The following is a 21,233-nucleotide window of genomic DNA, read 5'->3' on the forward strand; positions in this document are numbered from 1 at the left end:
TGTGATATTCTATAGAAGAGGAAACTACCTTATTGAAGGTGAGACCTCTCCTATAAATAGGAGCCTCATTCCACACATTTCATTCATCCCAAGTTTTAGAGATTGATAGCTTCTCTCTCTAGCTTGGCCGCCCCTCTCCTCTCTCTCTCTCTATTCAATTTCGATTTTTGTTTTTGGCACCTAGGTCCTCATTTGACCTAGTGTTTAGCTCTTCAACTTCAAGACTCGTTCTTAAGTCGTAGTGTTTAAAATGCCCACACACTAATTCCTTTTTATCTTGAGTGATTTAGTGATAGAAACTTTCGTGGTTGCTCGAGTTGCCGAGGAAAGAAAGAGTGACGTGCTGCGAGGGAGACGAACGTTTTCAACCTTCCGAAGGCTCATCAACGTTCAAGCTTCTAAAATGTTAGTAATCTTTTATGCTCATAATAGTTTTTATTTACATGTGCTTGCTCTTTGTCTAGGTTAGTAAAATGGTTTTACTTGTTAAAAGAAATTTTTTAAAATTCCGCCGCTTACCGAAGCGTTAAATTTTTTCTTAAACCCTAGATCAATTCCAACATATATTTGTCCTAGTGAAAGTGATCAACGTTCACTTGTGTTCCACATATATGATTTTAGATACAGCTATATATCCAGGTATGTATCAATCATCGACCATGTTTTAGCTCACCACCCGAACTCATATGTTCAGCATGTGATTCAGTTTAATGCGACGGCTATGGAAGATAGTTGTTATTGATTCTGATTCAGAAAACAACCCACTAATCATACGATACTGATAAAGTAAACTTCTTATCCAATTTAGTAATCATTCATGTTTATTTATTATCTTCAGTGGATAATGTTCCTAACAAGTTCGGCCATTGTTTGCTACTTTCTCCTGACGAGGGACCTGAGTAATTTCCCATTTGAAGCCCCTCGAGGGATAGCTGCAATGGCGTCTCTGTCCTCGAACTGGTCTATCTTGTTAGACTCTTATGTGAATTTAACCAAGTATCCGCAGATAGATTCTCCTTTTGTTTGCTCGAGGGATATCATATGAGCTTTCTCAAACATTCTTTCGCAGGAGCCGCTGAAGCGAGTGAGGAATGATCGTTGTATCTCTTCGAATGAGTTAATTGACTCAGGCCCCAAGTTTCCGATCACTTGAAGGCGAATCCGCCTAGTGTGAGATTGGATGAATAGCACAAAATTATCGACGAATGTCTCTTACGATCATCAACATACGATATTGTTGGAAATTCAAGTAATATAATACTCAACTTTTATGGAAAGCAATGCATCTTATTAAAATATAATCGGTGTTTGCTTCACATTACTAGCTCAAAATCTGTCGGTTCATTTCGATTGAAAATTCCTCAACTCTCTCTGAGTAAACTTAATATATCTATATATATGTTATTGTGGTGGGGTTAAGATGCTTAAATAATTCAAATAATTAGAGGCTCAACTTTACCGAGGGCTAAAACTCAATAATAAAAAAGCACCAAGTTGGTGAAAATGAAATAAAATATTAATAACATAAGAATAGTTTGTGTGGAGGATCATCATCATGATAATAAATAAAATAAAAATATTATCCACCCCCAAAAAAGAAAGAGATTCTGGCTATAATACAGAATCGGATTTGCTCTGAGAAGAGCCCATTTCAGACCCAAGACGTGGACCTTTCTCACCCTCACGCCTCTCTCACCGTGGGCCCACAGAACCAAAAAGAAACCAAAACACTCGGCGACGATGGCTGAGACGGAGGAGGCTTCCTTCGGCGGCGGAGATGATGCGCCGGAGAAGGAGGCGCTGACGGTGACGGCGACGGAGATGGAAAGAGACTTTCTGTGTCCGATTTGCATGCAGACGATGAAGGACGCGTTTCTGACGGCGTGCGGTCACAGCTTCTGTTACATGTGCATCACCACTCACCTCGGCCACAAGTCCGATTGCCCTTCCTGCTCCCATTTCCTCACTACCAAGCTCCTCTTCCCCAATTTCTTGCTCGACAAGGTATTTGCTAGCCCTAATTCCTTAGGCGAGAGACTAAAATCGGAGAGTCCGTGTGTTTGGATTGCGGATCAATTTGTTCTTCGTTGATTTCGCAGTTGCTGAAGAAGACTTGCGCGCGTCAAATGTCGAAGACCGCGTCTCCGGTGGAGAATTTCCGTCAATCGTTACAACAGGTTTTCGCTCTCGATATCCTCTGATCTTTTTTGCTTTTTTGTTTTTGTGTGTGTGTGTGTATGTGACAGCTTTGATTGTTTATGCATAGACAGGGCTGCCAAGTTTCGATCAAGGAGCTTGATATACTGTTGGTGCTTCTCGCCGATAAAAAGAGGAAGATGGAACAAGAAGAAGCCGAGCGAAACATGCAGATACTTCTCGATTTCTTGAATTGTTTGAGGACGCAAAAAGTTTCTGAGCTCCAAGAGGTGTTTTTCTTTCTCTATCTTTCGTTTCATTTCCTTCCATTGCCGTATACATTGTCTGAACCGTGTTGTTTGTTAATCTATTTTTAGTCGATTTTGTGCATTTTTGATGATCTAGGTTTTGTAATGGTTTTAGGTTCAAACTGATCTTCAGTTCATTAAAGAGGACATAAATTCTGTGGAGAGACACAGGATGGATCTGTGCCGTACAAGGGATCGGTACTCGCTGAAGATGCGCTCAGCCGGAGATGATTCCATTGTAAGGAAACCGTGGTTTTCTCTGATTGATAAGAACAGTAATAATAGCTCCGGCGGTGGAGCTGTCTCAAGTCCTCTGAGTATGAGCGGAGGAGTTTCTTCGGCGAACCAGAAAATCAAAAAGATGGATGGATGGGGTCTCCAGAGAAAGGATTCGGTGAGTGGATTGGATTCTCAGCGCGCCAATCAATCAGGCCGAGCTGTGGTGAGAAAAAAACGAGTTCACGTCCAGGTCAGTGACTTATTCTTATTTATGGCTATTATAATTATGGGTTTCTGAATTTTTTATTTTTATTTTGTGCTTGTTTTGTGTGAGTTGTGAGTTCGGCATAACCTTGGTGGTTGGCTTGTGAAGAGTGTAAAAAAATATGTATGAACAAGAACTCACAAAGTCCCCGTGATTGGAAATAATGTAATAGAGTGAATATAGGGTAAAGCTTTTGTCGATTATAACTTGTAAGTAGAAAAAGGTGAACAATGGAAATAAAGCGTAAATCAAACCTAAGATGGAGGATGGATTAAGATGGAAGGATGGATTAAGATGGAGGGATTTTACTATGGAAATAAATCCATTGTGTTGTTTGGTAGAGAGGAGGATGGAAATAAAGCGTAAATCAAACCTAAGATGGAGGATGGATTAAGATGGAAGGATGGATTAAGATGGAGGGATTTTACTATGGAAATAAATCCATTGTGTTGTTTGGTAGAGAGGAGGGAAAACAAATGAAGCGATTGAGAGGGATTAACTTTCCGTGAGACCCACCAAAAACTATCCTTCCCAATTTGGAGGGATTGAAAAGGATGGAAACAAACAATAAAAGTAAATTACATATATACCATTTAATACTATAATTATTATGCAAAAATAATGGGAATTTAGTAATTTTATTAGACGAAACATCAGTCATTCCTCTCTATTTTAATTTATACCATACAAACAAATGGATGGATTCTAATCTTTCCTCACATTATACCAATCAACTTTTTAAAAATTTACAATCCCCCACTTTCCTTTCCTCTCTCCCCTCCTCGTTAGTCCACCCATCCAATTTTCTCTCCTTCATACCAAACAAAGCCTAGAGTTTTTGGACGTCACTACCAAAAGTTAGCTAGAGAGATTTCCTCAACATTTCATCAATACCTTAACATGCAGCTCTCAACCTTTATATAGCTGCCGAAACACGTTACTCACTCCCTGATATTTCTTGAACTTCCCTTCATTGTGACCTGTGGGCTGAACAGAACAAAGAGTAACCACTATAACAAACCAAAGTGCATGGTTTGATCACGAAATGGCCAGTTTGATTCATTTCTTGATACTCTTTCTTGCTTTGATCACTGATTGCAGTTTGATGACCTCCAAGAATGTTACCTGCAAAAGCGGCGTCAATTAGCAAATCAAACATATGATCCGCTGGAAACCGATACAGATGTCATACGGAGAGATGGGTACAATGCAGGTCTTGTAAAATTTCAATCTGTGCTCAGCACGTTCACACGTTATAGGTATGGATTCAAAAATGGATTTTCTTTCGGTAGTAGTTTACTTAATCAGGATTATTACAGTGCTCCAACACTTTTGCTCATCTGCATTTTTCTTTTGTTTTCAAACAGTCGATTGAGGGTCATTGCGGAGCTTAGACATGGGGAGCACTTTCACTCAGCGAATATAGTATCAAGGTTTTTTTTTTTTTTTATTATATATATTTTGATTTTATAAAAATTTGCAAAGTTAATATTTCAGGAAATAGACATGAACTTGCGTTGCTGTAGCAGATGAGTGTACAGATTATCATATTTTTTCTGCTATGCACGTAGATGTTTATTAATTCCTTTTTGTGTTTATTTTGACCGAGACTACAAAATTAAGTAGTTATTTTGAAAAAAAATTATTTTTCTCCATCCGGAAGTCTATTTATATGTTTAATAATCTTTCGCGATCTGCTGAACCTGTACAATCTTCCATTCAACTGCAGCATAGAATTCGATCGTGATGACGAGTTATTTGCTACTGCTGGTGTGTCCCGGCGCATAAAAGTTTTTGATTTTTCATCGGTATGAACTTAGTTTGCTTTTGTTCACTATTTTACTGATTTTGATCAATTTATCATTAGTATCATGCAAAAGATTGGATTAGTGATGCACATTATGTTGCCACTACATTACTTGCATCAAGTTGATAATACTCTGTCAAGTTTAAACACTGGATTAACCTCGCTCATTTTTGTATTGTTGCTAGCATTTCAGTTAAGCGTATCGCGTGTTTTTGTTCTAAAAAGAACTGAAAGTCTCATCGAAAAAGAAAACTGGGAAGAGATCTTTTATCTTCTGACTACTGTGAAAACTTGGAAGAGTTCTTTTTTCTTTGACTGGAAAAAAGAGAAAGATGCAAATAATCAATTTAAGAATAATTTTTTTTGGGATAATTTTGCTAATGACTGATTATGTCATTCCCAGGTTGTGAATGACCCTGCTGATCTGCACTGTCCTGTTGTTGAGATGTCTACGAGATCAAAGCTTAGTTGCCTGAGTTGGAACAAGTTTATCAAGAACCAGATTGCTAGCAGCGATTACGAGGGCATAGTAACTGTTTGGGATGTAAATACTCGCCAGGTATGACTAGTGACATCAGAATCAGCTTTTGATAATCCATTCGGTTGTTTCCCGATGATCTAAGTTGATTCGTGAACGAGTGTTTTTACAGAGTTTAATGGAATATGAAGAGCATGAAAAACGTGCATGGAGCGTTGATTATTCACGTACAGAGCCTAAAATGCTGGTATCTGGTAGTGATGATTGCAAGGTAAATTTATTTGCTTATCTGGTCAGGTGATCTGTGATGACTTATTGTGCACTCTTTGGCACATGATAATAAATGTTGGTATATGATTTATGGATGACAAGAGCACTACAAGAATGAATAATTTATGTTGCATTATGAGTAGTGCATGAAATTATGATGCGAAGCTAAAGAAAGTCGGATTGGATGAACCCAATTAATCTGTGAATAATGAGTGCCAAGCAAAATAACTTTGGTTATATGTCTTGTGTTACTCCCAGATAGCAGATTGTTTCACCTTTTATTCGCATTGAGCCGCGATACTGACTAATCTAAATTTGACGAACAGGTAAAGGTTTGGTGCACGAATCAGGAGGCCAGTGTTCTCAACATTGACATGAAAGCAAACATATGTTGCGTTAAGTATAATCCCGGGTCTGGCAATCACATTGTGGTATGCTTTTTAGTTCTTTATTAAATAAATATGTAGGAGATCTATGCTCCCCATTGTTTTCAAGTTGCGTTGCCAATTTTCCATGATTTGTCAATTTCGTCCGTACTAGTTATTCTCTCGAGTCTAGTGTTCCAGAAGATAAGGCTAAAGCTTTAGGGCTTTATCAACATCTTCAAATGCCTGGTCTGAAATTTACTTTCTTGAATTGTTGATCACTAGAATTGGGTCTTTGTTTCAACTCTTTTATGATGCTGTTAGAATCAAGCACTTGGTTATAGACCAAATACCACTATGAGTCTCATAATAAAGTGTGGGCTTATTCATTACCTAAGCATTTACTGCTTAAAAACAACAAAGATGGGTTTGTAACTCATGCCATTATTCCAACCAGGTTGGCTCAGCAGATCATCATATCCACTACTACGATTTGAGAAACGTGAGCCAACCGTTGCATGTGTTCAGCGGCCACAAAAAAGCTGTGTCGTACGTCAAGTTTTTATCTGACAACGAGCTCGCTTCTGCATCCACGGACAGTACGTTGCGGCTATGGGATGTGAAAGAAAACACGCCCGTAAGTCATATTTTGGCAAAGACAGACTACCTATGTTTTTCAGTGAATAAAAACTCTCGCTCTATGCTCCAATACCTTCCTCAGGTTCGCACGTTCAAAGGTCACACGAACGAGAAAAACTTTGTGGGTCTCACAGTAAATAGCGATTACATTGCGTGCGGTAGTGAAACAAACGAAGTGTTCGTCTACCACAAGGTAACCCACCCCAACCCATACATGCTTCGAACCGAACAACACACACACAGACACACACATACACATCTCTCTCTATGTTTGTATGTATGGGAACCGAGTGAAAAGTTCGAGTCACTTTTGCAGGAAATCCAGAGGCCTGTGACGTGGCACCGATTCGGTTTGCCAGAAATGGAGGACGCGGAAGATGAAGCGGCGTCTCATTTCATAAGCGCAGTGTGTTGGAAGAGCGATAGCCCCACAATGCTCACCGCAAACAGCCAAGGAACGATCAAAGTGTTGGTTCTCGCCGCCTAATGCCCGAGAGCGAGAGAGAGAAAAAAAAAGAGATTCGTTATTCGAAGTTCATATATTCTTTCTCGAACCATTTTTGTTTATTTGTTTTTTGGCTGCTGATTAGCAATAAGTAGTTGTCTTGTTGTATTGTCTCCTTAACCACAGATTGTAAATATTACAGAAGCATGTAAAATGGGTAGAAACGGCTTAGGAAGAGATTGTATTTTTTATTTATTTATTTTATTACATTTAGGCAAACTAAAAAGCTTGTACTTTCTGTTATTTGATTTTTTTTTTTAATATATATATATATATTTACATTTGTACTGAGAGGGAATGCGTGACATGCAAATTGCGTTACATGGAACTGACTCCTTTTGGATTTGTATTTTTTTCTGTTTTTTGTTTTAATTTACTATAGGTAATAAAAGTAAGGTAAGATGTGCCATGTCCAAGGTTCTATGGTGTAGTGGTTAGCACTCTGGACTTTGAATCCAGCGACCTGGGTTCGACTCCCGGTAGGACCTTTTTGCCATATTTTATATTAATTTTCATTTTATAAAAGATATAGTATGATTATCACATGGTACGTATTACCCTTGGAGTTTTAATGAGTGTTTTAACTCCCTGTTTGTTTATGCAATAATACAATTAATACACGATCTGACTCATTCAAGGTTAGAAATGGAGACAGATTTTTGTAATACAAGTTGCAGTATATGATGATTTTTTGTAGAAATAATTTACAAAGCTTTTAACCCCACACACATATAAAGAACAGAAGAAGGGTACATACAGAGGACAGTGTTTAAATCATTAAAATAAAACACACTTATACAACTCATGTAGAAGCGGAATACAGCCAAAGTCGTCACATAACACATACAAATTGTGGCAATCAAAATATTTCAGCTCAGGAGGGATAAAAAGGGGTAAAGAACCACCACGGCCGTGCAAAACTATTCTTGCGCGTTGGATTTGTCGAGATTGGACTGAGTAATCGTAACCTCGTCCCTTTAAACATAGGACTTGCAAGGTCAAGAAAACTCAAACGACCGCCGTAGAGTTCAAAAAAAAAAAAAAAAACGTAAGCGTAATAAGCTCAGGAGAGATATCGCCGAAACAAACCCTACCACAGAATCCTCATATAATGATTCTCATCTTCTTCCTCGTCTATGGTTCTCATCTTCTTCCTCGTCTTCTTCAGTAGTGTAAACCCTTGTAATAAAGTCTGCTTTCGCTTCGGCATCAACTCCATGCAGAGACATTGCTGAGTTGAAACACAGAAATTGGAATAAGATAAAAAGACTTCTTTTTTTTCTTCTTTTTCTTTTTCTTGTAGATTTATATTATTCATATGCTTGCTATGGCTTAGAATGAATGGCTTCATGAAAGATATGGTATATATACACAGATTTTTGACCTCAGAGGATGCTCAATAAATGGCCGTTTTCGCTGGAAATTAAGTTGATGTGTCGTTTTCACAGCAAGGAGAGCAAGACGGATTAAAATAAAACAAAAGGAATAATAAATAAATAGTTGGAGAGTTTAATTTCTGGGGATTCTGAAACCAGCAAACTATTTAATTTTGCCACAGAGCGAGTTAATGTCGTTTCGTTCTTTTCTTTTGTTCTGTTACGCTTGCAGGTAATCATTTGTTTTTAGTTTTGGTTTCTTTCGAGTTTTCAACTCTCTTTTTACTGTGTATTTGTTATTTATCTGTGCTAATTTATTTAATCCTTATCGATATTGGTGAGATGGCCTTTGTACAAGTTCACAACTCACTAGTCAAACTATTTTTCCTCATACATTAACGATTAATACGTAACCCTTATTAAGTTTTAACACTACTACAAATGTTGGCCCTGAAGTACAAGTTCACAACTCGCTAGTCAAACTATTTATAAAGCCGTGTTTTAGGTCTCACTGTGTTGTTTACGTCGTTACTTTGGCCCTGAAGTACATAGGTTAATTTCTTCATCGAGTAACTAATATATATATATACAAGTAATAGGCTCCGGCGTTGTCCGGAGAGGCTTGATAAATTTTAAATTAGATACTAATGTGAACGGTTTGCAATTGTTGGTTAGTTAGCATTTTTTTTACCACTTTTTAATATATAACCATTTTAATTAAATAATAACTCAGATATATAAAAAAAAAAATAGTAAGTTGTAATAATAACTGTTATCGTTTTAAAGTTAGTTTAGAGAATTTTCATTTTTAGAGTTATTTATGGAATTTTCGTTTTTTGGAGTTGTTTCTGTCGTTTTTTAAAGTTGTTTCTGGAATTTTGTTATACGGTTACTTATGTAATTTTAAAACTTAAATAGGTATTTTTGGAAAGTTTTTTAAAAAATTGAGTGTTACTGTAGTATGAACAGTAAAATGGGGGTTTTGCTTTATATATATATATATATATATATATATATATATAATAATATATATATGTGTGTGTGTGTGTTGATGTAATATAAGCGTACAATAGGATTTCATTTTACGGAGGCTAATTTGTAAAAAAAAAATTCAGGAGGCTAATTTGTAAATTTTAAGGGGTAAAAAATTGTAAAAATAAAATAAAAAGTGGGTAAAAAGTGCAAATTTTTTTTTTTGAGGGGAGTTATAACCCACCCTCAGTTACACTTGGCTTCGTGCCTGACGTCTGTAAGTTAATATATTTTTCAAGAATATTAGTGAAATAAAAAACATTAAAACTACACGCAATTTTAATGGAAAGTTAATAAACGAATCTTCAGAATAAAATAAATTAGAAAGAACGAAACATAGACAAGAATAATATATATATATATATATATATATATATATATATATATTAAATAAAACAAACAATTTTTTTTTTTGAAATAATAATAAAACAGACAATATGTCAATATCATTATAGAGAAGTTATATATTATAAACATGCAGATAAATTTTCTTAAAAAAAAAAAAAAAAAAAAATTGCAGATGGTAGCTGACGCTTTGACCGTTGACCTCATAGATATGCTCTTTTACTATTCTATTAATTGATTCCTGAGTACGTAATTGGTAAATCCCTTAGTGAACATGTGATTTTAAATAAAAAACAAAAAACACACCTAATAAAACCCTAGGAAGTTTATTAGCTCAAAGACATTAGTTATTTCCTTGACTGTTCCTTCTGTCGCTCTCTGAATCTCCCAAATTCACACAAAATACCAAAACTCATAATAATGCATATTCCTAATTCCCATGTCATATATGTAAATGTAATTATTATCATTGTTGTATGTTCATAAATATATTGACAGTAGTAGTACCATCAGATTCAGATTATTGGGCTATATATCATGACCTGCCTTGTTAAGTCAGCCTCTTCATTTAATGCCTCTGAAAATCGCTTAGCTATATACCCTCTTCTTTCGTAGAATCATAGCTAATAAAGGTGTTTTGTTAATAATTATTTTGTATTTTGTGTTTATTTTGAAGAAGGATTGACCGGTTTTGAATTTTAATAAAGGAAAGTTGAATATACACTTACAAATTTGGTCTGACTCTGACCAAGTGTATATATAGCACATACGGTTTAATTAATACGTATATAGTATATACTCAATATTCCTGAATATCCACTGCATGTGGTTTTTCAAAGTCAGCGGTCGCGATCAAATGGCCATTTTTATAGTGGTTTGTGTATTGAAGTTTCAATATTTATTTGGGTAATTTCATGGGCAAACTGACTGGTAGCGTAACTATTATGAAACATGGTTTTTGTTTTCTAGTTCATGTTTGGTTAATTTTACAATCTAGCTATTTACTATAATAAACGAACATAAAATACCTGATTTACCCATATTATAAAAGACGTTTATAAAACACTAACCTACGTTTGACTATTTAAATTAAGTAATTTTATTTCAGAATTGTTAATTAGGTGATTGTAAATATAAAAGGAAGGGGATTGAATTAGTCAACGTAACTAATTGAAGGAACAAATATTCAGTATTGATTTTTAAAAGGAAAAAAATTGTTTCCAAAATAATATTAAAAGTTGTTGAGTAATTAATGGGTACGTGTGTCATTAAATGCATACGTATTAGTCTCTCTCTTCTTTATTCGAATCTAATTTGAATTGGTTTATTTCTATAAATTATCTCAGTTGCGGTTTATTTATGTTAATTTGCAGATTAGTCCAAAATAAACAAAAATTAACGAGTACGTAACAAATTGATATCGTGATTAAATGAGCGATATATTTCAAAATTTAACATTAAAACATAATAAAATATAATCCCTAAATACTGGGAATTCGAATTTCATATTGTAGAGCCTAAAAAATATCACGAGCAATATTGTTTGGGGAATTGCCATAACTACCACCAAGTCAATAACTATTTCCAATAATCCATCAAACAATAATTTTGGCCAAATATACCACTTGCCTCTATGTGTAAAACCCTAAATACCCTTAAAAAAATTATTCTTTACATTTTATCATTTAATTCCTTCTGTCTCTCCCTAAGTTCTGATACCTCTCCAAAATCTCGTCATTCAAACTCACCCAAAATCAAAACCCTTCTTCTTCTTTGAACCACGATCAAAATCCTTGTCCAAACATTTCAGCGAACGAAACCCTTTTTTTTTCTCCATGAATCCCTTCTCCTTTTCCACGAATCTCTTCTCCTTTCCCGGATTCTACTTGGTTAGTTTCAGAGAATCTCTTTGCCAAAGACTCTACTTGGTTAGTTTTAATTTTTTTTCTTACCATTTATTTCGTTTTTGTGTATGTTTATTCTGGGTATGTTTAAATTTGGGTCAAAAATAAGGTTTTCGTGATTCTGGGTAATTTTTGAAGTTGTTCAGCGAAGTTCGTAAGTTTCGTCAGATGTCAACAGTTGACATCAATTGTTGACATCTTATGTCAACAGTTGATGTCATCTGTTGACATATATTGTTGATGTATAATGTCAACAGTTGACATCAACTGTTGACATTTGATGTCAACAATTACTAATTTTGGATTTCTTCTTGATTTGTATAGTGATGGCGGAAATTTATTTATTATTCAAGTAAATTGGTACTTGGGTTGAACCTGGTCGGTATCATGAGAAAGGATCTTTCAGAATTATGGTGCCGTCTGAAGTGAACTTCGCTAGCTTTGTTCAAACCTTTATGCCATCGAATCCCCTTATGCCATCAATACTCGAGGATGGGTGTGATTCAGTCCCAACTCATGAATCGGCAATTCGTTCTACATTAGGATGGGATGACTACTTTTTTATACTTTGTTCATACTACTTTTTTTTTAATTTATTATGCTTTGTTCATACTACTTTTGTTTAAGAGTCTATATGTTTAATTCATTATGTTTTTTGTTCAAACTACTTTTGTTAAAGAGAATCTTTTTTGTGCAGACTACTTGTTGACCTCAACTGTTGACGTTGATGTCAACAATTGACGTCAACTGTTGACATCAATGTCAACAGCATCACTGTCAACAATTTACGTCAACTGTTGATATCAATGTCAACAATTTACATCAATGTCAACATCATCAATGTCAACAATGGACGTCAACTGTTGATATCAATGTCAATAAACAGAGAGCTCATAAATCCCAGATGTCAACAATTGACGTCAACTATTGACATTGATGTCAACAATTGACGTCAAAACCATTAAAAAACAACTACAGATTGATAATTGATATATTGTTGATATTCATTAAACATGCTATCAAAAGCATACCAAAAGATTAAGATATGAGTAGTACGTGAACAACATTGCTATCAAAAGCATACCAAAGGATTAAGATACAAGTAGTACGTGAAACACATTGCTATCTATTGTTTACATTGTTTCCGAATTGTCATAAATCTCCATGTCCGATCCAACATGGGTCACTAACTTCACTACCCCGTGCCGGTATAAGTCGATCGTGAACTTTTGCCGGTGCATGTACATCTCCTATTGTTTCACATCTTGCAGATCTAAGCCGTGAGACATAAACTCCATGGCCTTAATGACAAACATGCCACAATCATCACTGTTTTTTTTTTAAATTGGGATTAGACATCTTCTTTAGTATATAAATACGGTAATATTAAATAATAGCTATATACGTACCCTTTGCTCTGTTGTGGCATGGTGAGAGATTAATATCAACAAACAGAGAGCTCAAAGATCACAGATGTCAACAATTGACGTCAATACCAACAATTGACATCAATGTCAACAATTGACATCAATGTCAACAATTGACATCAATGTCAACAGTTGACGTCAACAATTGACGTCAACTGTTGACATCAATGTCATCAATTGATGTCAAAACCATTAAAAAAACAAGAGTAGAATTGACTGTTGTACCTGCTCGCCAAGCCATTCTTCTTCGGTCCAGAGTTCATAGTAAAATGTCTTCAATTTGATTTCAACTTCTATGAAATTCCATCCATATGGAAATTTATCTTATAGTGGCTTGTACCAAAACCTTTCCTCATCTTTTTTCTTCAACAATCCAAACTTCAGCACATCTCCATTACAGTGACGTCCTCAATAAATTTCGGCCATCACTACGTACAAATCAAGAAGAAATCTAAAGTTAGTAATTGTTGACATCATATGTCAACAGTTGACGTCAACAATGGATGTCAACTGTTGACATTATACATCAATAATATATGTCAACAGATGACATCAATTGTTGACATAAGACGTCAACTGTTGACATCTGACGAAACTTACGAACTTTGCTGAACAACTTCAAAAGTTATCCAGAATCACGAAAACCTTATCTTTGTCCCAAATTTAAACATACTCAGAATAAACATACACAAAACGAAATAAATGGTAAGAAAAAACATTAAAACTAACCCAGTAGAGTCTTTGGCAAAGAGATTCGCTGAAACTAACCAAGTAGAATCCGGACAACGAGAAGAGATTCGTGGAGAAGGAGAAGAGATTCGTGGAGAAGAAAAAGGGTTTCGTTCGCTGAAATGTTTGGGCAAGGATTTCGATCGTGGTTCAAAGAAAAAGAATGGTTTTGATTTTGGGTGAGTTTGAGTGACGAGATTTTTGAGAGGTATCAGACGTTAGGGAGAGAGAGAAGGAATTAAATGATGAAATGTAAAGAATAATTTGTTTAAGGGTATTTAAGGTTTTACACATAGAGGCAAGTGATATATTTGGCCAAAATTATTGTTTGGTGGATTATTGAAAATTGTTATTGAGTTGGTAGTAGTTATGACAATTCTTCATATTGTTTTTCTTCCCATTAAACTAGCCCGCAAAATAGGAAAGTCAACTAACTAGATTTAAATATGTGCATTAATTAATTTTAAAAAACTACAAATTAAAATTTCCGGAAATCAATTAAAATTTCCAAAATAACGTGACAAAAAAAAAAATATGCCGATATTTTTTCAAAACGTGGGCTAATGTTTTTTCACAAAATCAAGTCAAGGTTATATTGGTAACTACGATTTCCTATAATTTTGACACGTCATCTTTTTGGGTTAGATTTGAAACCAGTGCGAAACGTGGGTCAGATCACAATTGCAACGTGGCTTAGTTTGACTAATTTTTCTAATTTCATTAGACGTAAACATTATTTTTGTGCTAGAAATAGTCGATGTAAATATTAAATAGCCACTCTTAACTCTTAAGGCGTCACCTGCTAGAACATAAAAAATAAAAAATTATTTACTGTCAAGCAGTCTCAAGTTGTTGCGGTAAGAGAAAGACCCTTCATAATATCGGTACAAGTACCCCGTGTCTTGAGGAGTAATTGCCACCGATCCGAATTTGGTCAACAAATCATCAACGTCATTGCTAGACGTAAATGACATGACATTGTTCATTCCTCCACCGTGACCGCCCCCATAACTTAGTGTAAAAAAAGTCGGGTGAAAACGGTTATAGTCTTCATCACTTGGTATGTATCCACCGCCACTACCACCACTACTGTAGGAACCTCCACGTCTGTCCCCATTACCACCAGCACGACTAAAGGAGCCTCCGCCATAGTCACCACCACTGTAGGTACCTTGATCGTCTCCACCCCCTCCGCCTCCATCATCTCCTCCACCTCTACCTCCTCCATCACCGCCATCGGAATCAGAACAGTGGCTAGATTCGCGTTGAGGAAGAACTTCTTCCTCTATCACGCGCTCCGGATCAAATCCAAGCTCTCGGACCATCTGAGCTACCATTGGATCCGAGTTCTGGTTGACGTCATCCAGTGAAAGCGAGTCAATCCACCGAAGCATTTCATTGTCTCCATCATTACCATGACCCGAACGCTCAAAAGCTCTTTCGATGATATCTAAAGGATCCATCGGGGTTGTCGAGTTGTCGTGGATCCGGGTCAGTTCTTTGATTTGCTGCTTCATGCTGTACGAGCAAAAGACAAGCTTCTCTAGCCTCTTGTATGCTAGGCGGTTCCTTTGTTTGGTGTGGATCAAGGCGAAAGTGCTTCAATTTCTCTCGCAAGCAGATGATGATGTCGTCTGAGACAAAATTCGAATGATCGGCGCTTGCAACATCGGCGCCCAGTTTCCATAACATTCCCACCATTCACCTGTAATCATGTAACAATAAGTCAATTCATATAATTTCATCTCATTAGAATTCAAGGCTTCATCTTCATATAACAGTATACGTAACACTTACTTGCACACAATGTCCCTCGTGCCGAGATACCACTGCTTTGTGAGAAGTCCCCTCTAGCTTCTCGAAATGCGATAAAATGTAATATATGATCAAGATTATACCTCATTGAATAATATAGGATCAAGATTATACCTCTCTATCCAATAAAACACAATCTAACTTTGGATGCAGCTTATCAAACACCTTTGTGACAGCCGCCATATGTGTGTTATCCATTACTAGGGCGGCGCAAAAAAACCGTAAAAACCGTAAACCAGAACGGGCCGGTTATTTTTAGACCGCCGGTCCGGTTTAAAACGGTTTTTTGTTTTCCCGGTCCGGTCCGGTCCGGTTTACTCAATGCAAACGGTCCGGTCCGGTTTTTTTTTTTAAAAAACCGTTAAACCGGACCGGACCGGTTTATTTATAAAAAAAATAAAAATAAATAAATTAATGTCCAATTAGCCAAATTAGACATTTGTGCATGTATTTAACTCCTATATATGACTATATGTTTGTGTTTTGGTGGAAAATTAATGGTTTTTTTTTTTTAATTATGTAAAACGGTTCAAAACGGTCCAACGGTCCAAAACGGTCCGGTCCGGTCCGGTCTAAACGGTTCAAAAAGGTCCAAACGGTTCAAAACGGTCCGGTCCGGTCTAGATGATTTAAAACGGTCCGGTCCGGTCCGGTTTTTACAGTTTTTTTGGTCCGGTCCGGTTTGAGTTTTTTTAACCGTTTTGAACGGTCCGGTCCGGTTTTTTGGCCGGTTTTGGACAGGACCGGACCGTGCACAGGCCTATCCATTACTACCTCCGGGTTATATTGCAACTTTGGATTAAAAAAGAAAACTGCAAAACAAGAGTTCGGATTAATAAAAGCAAAATGTGAATGAATTATATTTTTGCGAGCTCTAGTTCATCGGCAACATGTAATGGATGACACATCTGACTAGTCCATCTACGCTCCATGATGTCGAGAACCCATTTCTTACCGTTGAGCGCCGACAACTTCTTCTTCATCTCGTGGAACACGTAGTAGAGTAGACACATCGTCAGATGCACTTCGGTATCAACCAATCGAAGAGTGGTGTACATAGGCTCAAAAATTGAACACAACTCATCGAGGACTTGCCGAAACCGTGGGTTCAAAACGGTCTCGGTGATGGATTTCCCGGCAGGTGTTGGGCTCAATCTGTCGTCATCCCACCACTGACTAGTGAACAACGACCTCAACGCGGCTCTTTTCTCCCGAAGACTTCTGAGGGCGAGGTAGTTCATCGCAAATCGTGTTGCCCCTGGATGGAGGATTTCACCTGGGGCCACTTCTCATAACTTGGCCAACACCGCGCCATGGTTGTAGATAAACTTCGTCATGTCTCTCGCAGCTTTGATTGTCCCTTTCACGAAGTCTCTCTTTCCGATGTCTTCAAACATCAGATCCAAGCAATGTGTGGCACAAGGCGTCCAGTACACATTCTGACGCCGCATCAATTTCTGCCCAGCACTCTTGTAGTTGGCTCCGTTGTTGGTGACTACTTGGACGATATTTTGTCTCCCGACCTCTTTTAGCACATCCCTCAGTATTGAGAAGATGTAGTCTGAACTCTTGACATTTTTTTATGCGTCTATGGACTTCAAGAACACAGTCGCACCAGTGCAATAGACCATTATGTTGATGATACTCAATTTGGTCGGTCCCGTCCAACCGTCAACCAGTATCGTGCATCTATACATCTTCCAGCACTTCCTCTGCTCTTCCATAAAGTTCTCGGTATCTACGACCTCCATCTCGAGGTACTTGTTGTAAACTTCGTACGCCGATGGAAGATGAACCTTAGACTTGCAATACAGATGAACATCACATTCCAAACATAAATATTTTAATACAAGTACAACAAGTTATGAGAATTACCGAGATCTTGAGCCGTCACAATGATGTTTTTGAATTTATGATTGTTGACCTTGCTCGCGGACACGTGTTGGTGAACGATGAATTTGGTAATAACTCTTTCGAGCCACGACTTCTTCTTTGGGTCCACCATCTCGTCCACTCTAGGTTGCCTCACACTGACTTATATAACGACGGAGCGGCGGTGTAGATTTTGCAGTCGAGCCCCCCGGGAATTGATTGGAACCGAGCTTCCCACTCTAACCGAGCTGCATCCTAACGCGACCTCTTCATCGCTTCTCAGAGTTCTACTTCGTATTCAGGACCTTCTTCATCAGCGTCAATGTGAAATGGTTTGTTGAAGATCCTTCGAAGGGTTTCGTCAATGTAATTTTGTGCTTCTTCTTCTCAACATTACCAAGGATTAAACCTCGCATCTCCTCCATCATCTCAGGAGGAACATTCTCCCACATTTTAACGTTCTTTTGAGAGTCCAAATGTGCGAAATTATTTTTCACTCTCGTGATCCCCCCTCCCATTATATGACTGCAAAAATTGCACAAGTTCACACTTGCTTTTCCCTGAACGGGCGTGCAATACTTCCTTGCTGGGTCGGGTGGCGCCATTCTTCAAGTCTACTCTACAAACAAGTCACAAACATAAATATTTGTGGGGGTTAAAAATCAATTTCCCAAAATTAAAATCATTCAAGTTGGGCTTCGGTTCGACAAAAGCCCAACAGCAGACGCAGTCCGGTTTTTAAAGAATTATCTAGGCCCAGCTTGACTCCTGGAGGTCGGCCCAAGCCCATTGAGATGCCCAGCTCGCCAAAGGAATGACGAATTACCCATGTGAACCCAATCAGGGGAATTCGTCTCGGTCAGATAGAAGACATCGCCGCAAAGACCGGAGCTGAGATAACTTCGACCAGCAACGTGGCAGAGCCGAACTGATGAACACGTGTCTTCTTCAACGAATCCTTTCCTGCTATAAATAGAAGCCGATATGTCATTTTCGCATACGCAAGCATACGCATTTTATATTCGATTTCTCATGTATCTATTTCTCTGAGTTCGCCCTTTTTGAGTTCGCCACTTCGCTCCTGATTGTAATACTTCCAATTATTAATAAAAGCATCAAGTATTTATATTCATTTTCATTCATTCATCTCAAATTTCCTTTTGCTTCTTATACGACGTCTTCTGAAACCCATATTTAAATAAATCAAATATTTATCATATTATAATTTGAGATTGTTGAAATCAACATCAACAATATTCAATAGATTTAAAATAATCCATAAAATCTTTATACACATATTCTAAATTTAATTTCAACAATTCATATCACATATTCAAAATTCATATTGAATTTCAAAAACCCATATCTAATTTCAAGAATATTATATCACATATTCAAAATTTAATTCCAATAATTCATGCCACATATTCAAAATTCATATTAAATTTCAAAAACCCAGATCAAATTTCAACAACATCATATACACATCTTCAAAATTGGGCGCGCTAGGTATCTAGCGCAAACAACCTCTCTATTTTAAAATCATAGCCCAAGTATTAACATATTTAGGAAAGTAGCCAATTTGTTATAATAACATTCCAATATTTCAATAATACCCTTAAGAGTTGTTATTATTAACTGTCAGAGTAAATAATATTAACGGTAACAAGTAAAATAGTAAATCTCATTACCCGTAACAAGAACAACAGTAAATCTTATTAACTGTAACAAGAACAACAATAAATCTTATTAACTTTCATCTCCTCCGTCTCCGGCGCCGGATTCCTAGTTGTCATCAAAGTTTCAAACGGCGAAATCTCAACCCTACCTTCAAATGATCGGATCTGTGCAGCCGCATGACTCGCTGATGTTCGAGATCATTTTCAGAGGAGGATCGTCACGGTTAATCGAATTAACCTTCATAGTAAATATGATTAACTATCACAGTTAATATGAAGAACTAAACTTGCAACCTTCGAACGGCCGAATCGGCGCAACCGCGAGACTCGTCGATGTTCGAAATCGTTTTCGGAAGAAGTTCGTCACAGTTAATCAGATTAACTGTGACAATTAATAAGATTAACTGTGACAGACATTTAATCGGATTAACTGTGACAGTTAATCGGATTAAATGTCGAATGAAAAACCTTAGAATCTAAAATCGCACCTCCACCTCCTCGTGCGCCGCCTCCGTTGCCTTCGCCCGGTTCCTCCTCCACCGGCACGACTTTACCAACGCCTCCAGTCCATCGGCGCGAGATTCGGCTGAGCTCTTTGCGAAGAGCTCGGAGGCGCTTGTTGATGAGACTCAAGACCAGTCCGTCGGAGAATTCCGACGCAGCTGTGGACGTTGCTGCTATTTTTTCTGGCGAGGTTGTGGCTGTCTAGGGTTTCGGCGTCTGGGCGGTGATGGAGGATTTTTGGTGGAGAGAAAAAGAGACGAGTGAGTGTTTGGAAATGTGAAAGGAAATGGGTTAGAGTTAAGGGTATTTTAGGCTCATTAAAAATTCTTTGGCTAATTACTTAATATAACTCAAACCTTGGCTATTATTTTAAAAGACCTCCAATTAAGTGGATACTTGTTAACAAATCTCGAAAATTTAATTCCAATAATCCACATCACCTATTCAAAATTCATATTAAATTTCAAAAACCTATATCAAATTTCAACAACATCATATACACATCTTCAAAATTTAATTCCAATAATCCATATCACCTACTCAAAATTTAATTCCAAAAATCCATATCACCTACTCAAAATTTAATTCCAATAATCCATATCACCTACTCAAAATTTAATTCCAATAATCCATATCACATATTCAAAATTTAATTCCAATAATCCATTCCATATCACATATTCTAAATTTAATTCCAATAATCCATACCACATATTCAAAATTTATATTAAATTTCAAAAACCCATATCACATAAACATAGTAACATACACATACACATATTCAAAGTTCGAATTATAATAACATTAGCTCATAATCATGTTCAAAATAAATAAATTAAGTATAACCATGACAATATACAAAATTTCAACAAAAATCAACCTATCACATTCAAAACCCGAATTTCGGATTAAAAATACCTAATTGGGATTAAAAATATAAGGATTTCGAAATCAAAATCAAATTGATGTAACTAAACAGTGTGGAAGTTAAATAAATATGTAACTCCATTAGGGAACTTAAAATTATTAACTAAACTAACGAATTATTAAAAAAATTTCAAAAAAACTCATATTTCAACATACATAGACGTGCACTGGAATTTGACGGGGAACCAAGAACTTCTCGGGAATCTCGCCGGGAAGTAGGGAAGAAACAACGTCTGGCTGCCTGGATATGACGAAACTCGGCGAGAAGGACTGGTTCAGCGTGAAGAATCTCTTGCGTGGTGACGAGGCGAGGAGGACCTAAAATTCGGCGTGAATGAATATTTCAAGTCTGGGATTCCATTTTAGAGCCCGGTTTTTAGTAAAATTTTAACTAAACTGGACCAACTTTACTGAACCGGGACGAAGGCCGGAACTCGTCCGGTTCCCAGCGATTCCCAGGAAACCACACGGTTTTATACTGAACCTTGCCGGGATGTACACCAAACCCGGTTCTCGGACGGGAACCGTCCAGTTCCCTCGAGATTTTAATCCTTGGTCTCAACTTTCTTATATGTATGGTACAACAATATTTATATTCATCAGTATTATAGTATTCGACATAAAATCTCTT

General features: G+C 36.9%; 1 protein-coding gene and 1 non-coding gene across 2 annotated transcripts; both read left to right on the forward strand.

Annotated features, from left to right (window-relative positions):
* Nucleotides 1–1,538: 1,538 nt before the first annotated feature.
* Nucleotides 1,539–7,279, forward strand: COP1 (Transducin/WD40 repeat-like superfamily protein). The gene is made up of 13 exons (XM_089614210.1): nt 1,539–2,004; nt 2,100–2,177; nt 2,271–2,426; nt 2,560–2,913; nt 4,030–4,187; nt 4,296–4,361; nt 4,658–4,736; nt 5,139–5,294; nt 5,386–5,484; nt 5,810–5,914; nt 6,306–6,485; nt 6,570–6,680; nt 6,804–7,279. Exons 1-13 carry the CDS (start codon nt 1,741–1,743, stop codon nt 6,972–6,974), a joined length of 1,977 nt encoding a protein of 658 aa, XP_089470336.1. The 5' UTR covers nt 1,539–1,740; the 3' UTR covers nt 6,975–7,279.
* A 129-nt stretch (nt 7,280–7,408) lies between these two features.
* TRNAQ-UUG (transfer RNA glutamine (anticodon UUG)) lies at nt 7,409–7,480 on the forward strand. Its single transcript has one exon. It is a non-coding gene; the product is annotated as a tRNA-Gln (tRNA).
* Nucleotides 7,481–21,233: the final 13,753 nt, after the last annotated feature.

This window comes from Urtica dioica, chromosome 1, assembly GCF_054948205.1.
Source record: "Urtica dioica subsp. dioica isolate 48M chromosome 1, U.dioica_male_clone48M_v1_H2, whole genome shotgun sequence".
Lineage (NCBI taxonomy): Eukaryota > Viridiplantae > Streptophyta > Magnoliopsida > Rosales > Urticaceae > Urtica > Urtica dioica.

Excerpts from the sequence above, each read along its gene's own strand:
- COP1 (XM_089614210.1), top strand. The coding sequence starts at position 1,741 with ATGGCTGAGACGGAGGAGGCTTCCTTCGGCGGCGGAGATGATGCGCCG. Across the intron at positions 4,188-4,295 it reads AGCACGTTCACACGTTATAG|TCGATTGAGGGTCATTGCGG; the intron begins GTATGGATTCAA and ends GTTTTCAAACAG. Across the intron at positions 5,295-5,385 it reads GGGATGTAAATACTCGCCAG|AGTTTAATGGAATATGAAGA; the intron begins GTATGACTAGTG and ends GTGTTTTTACAG.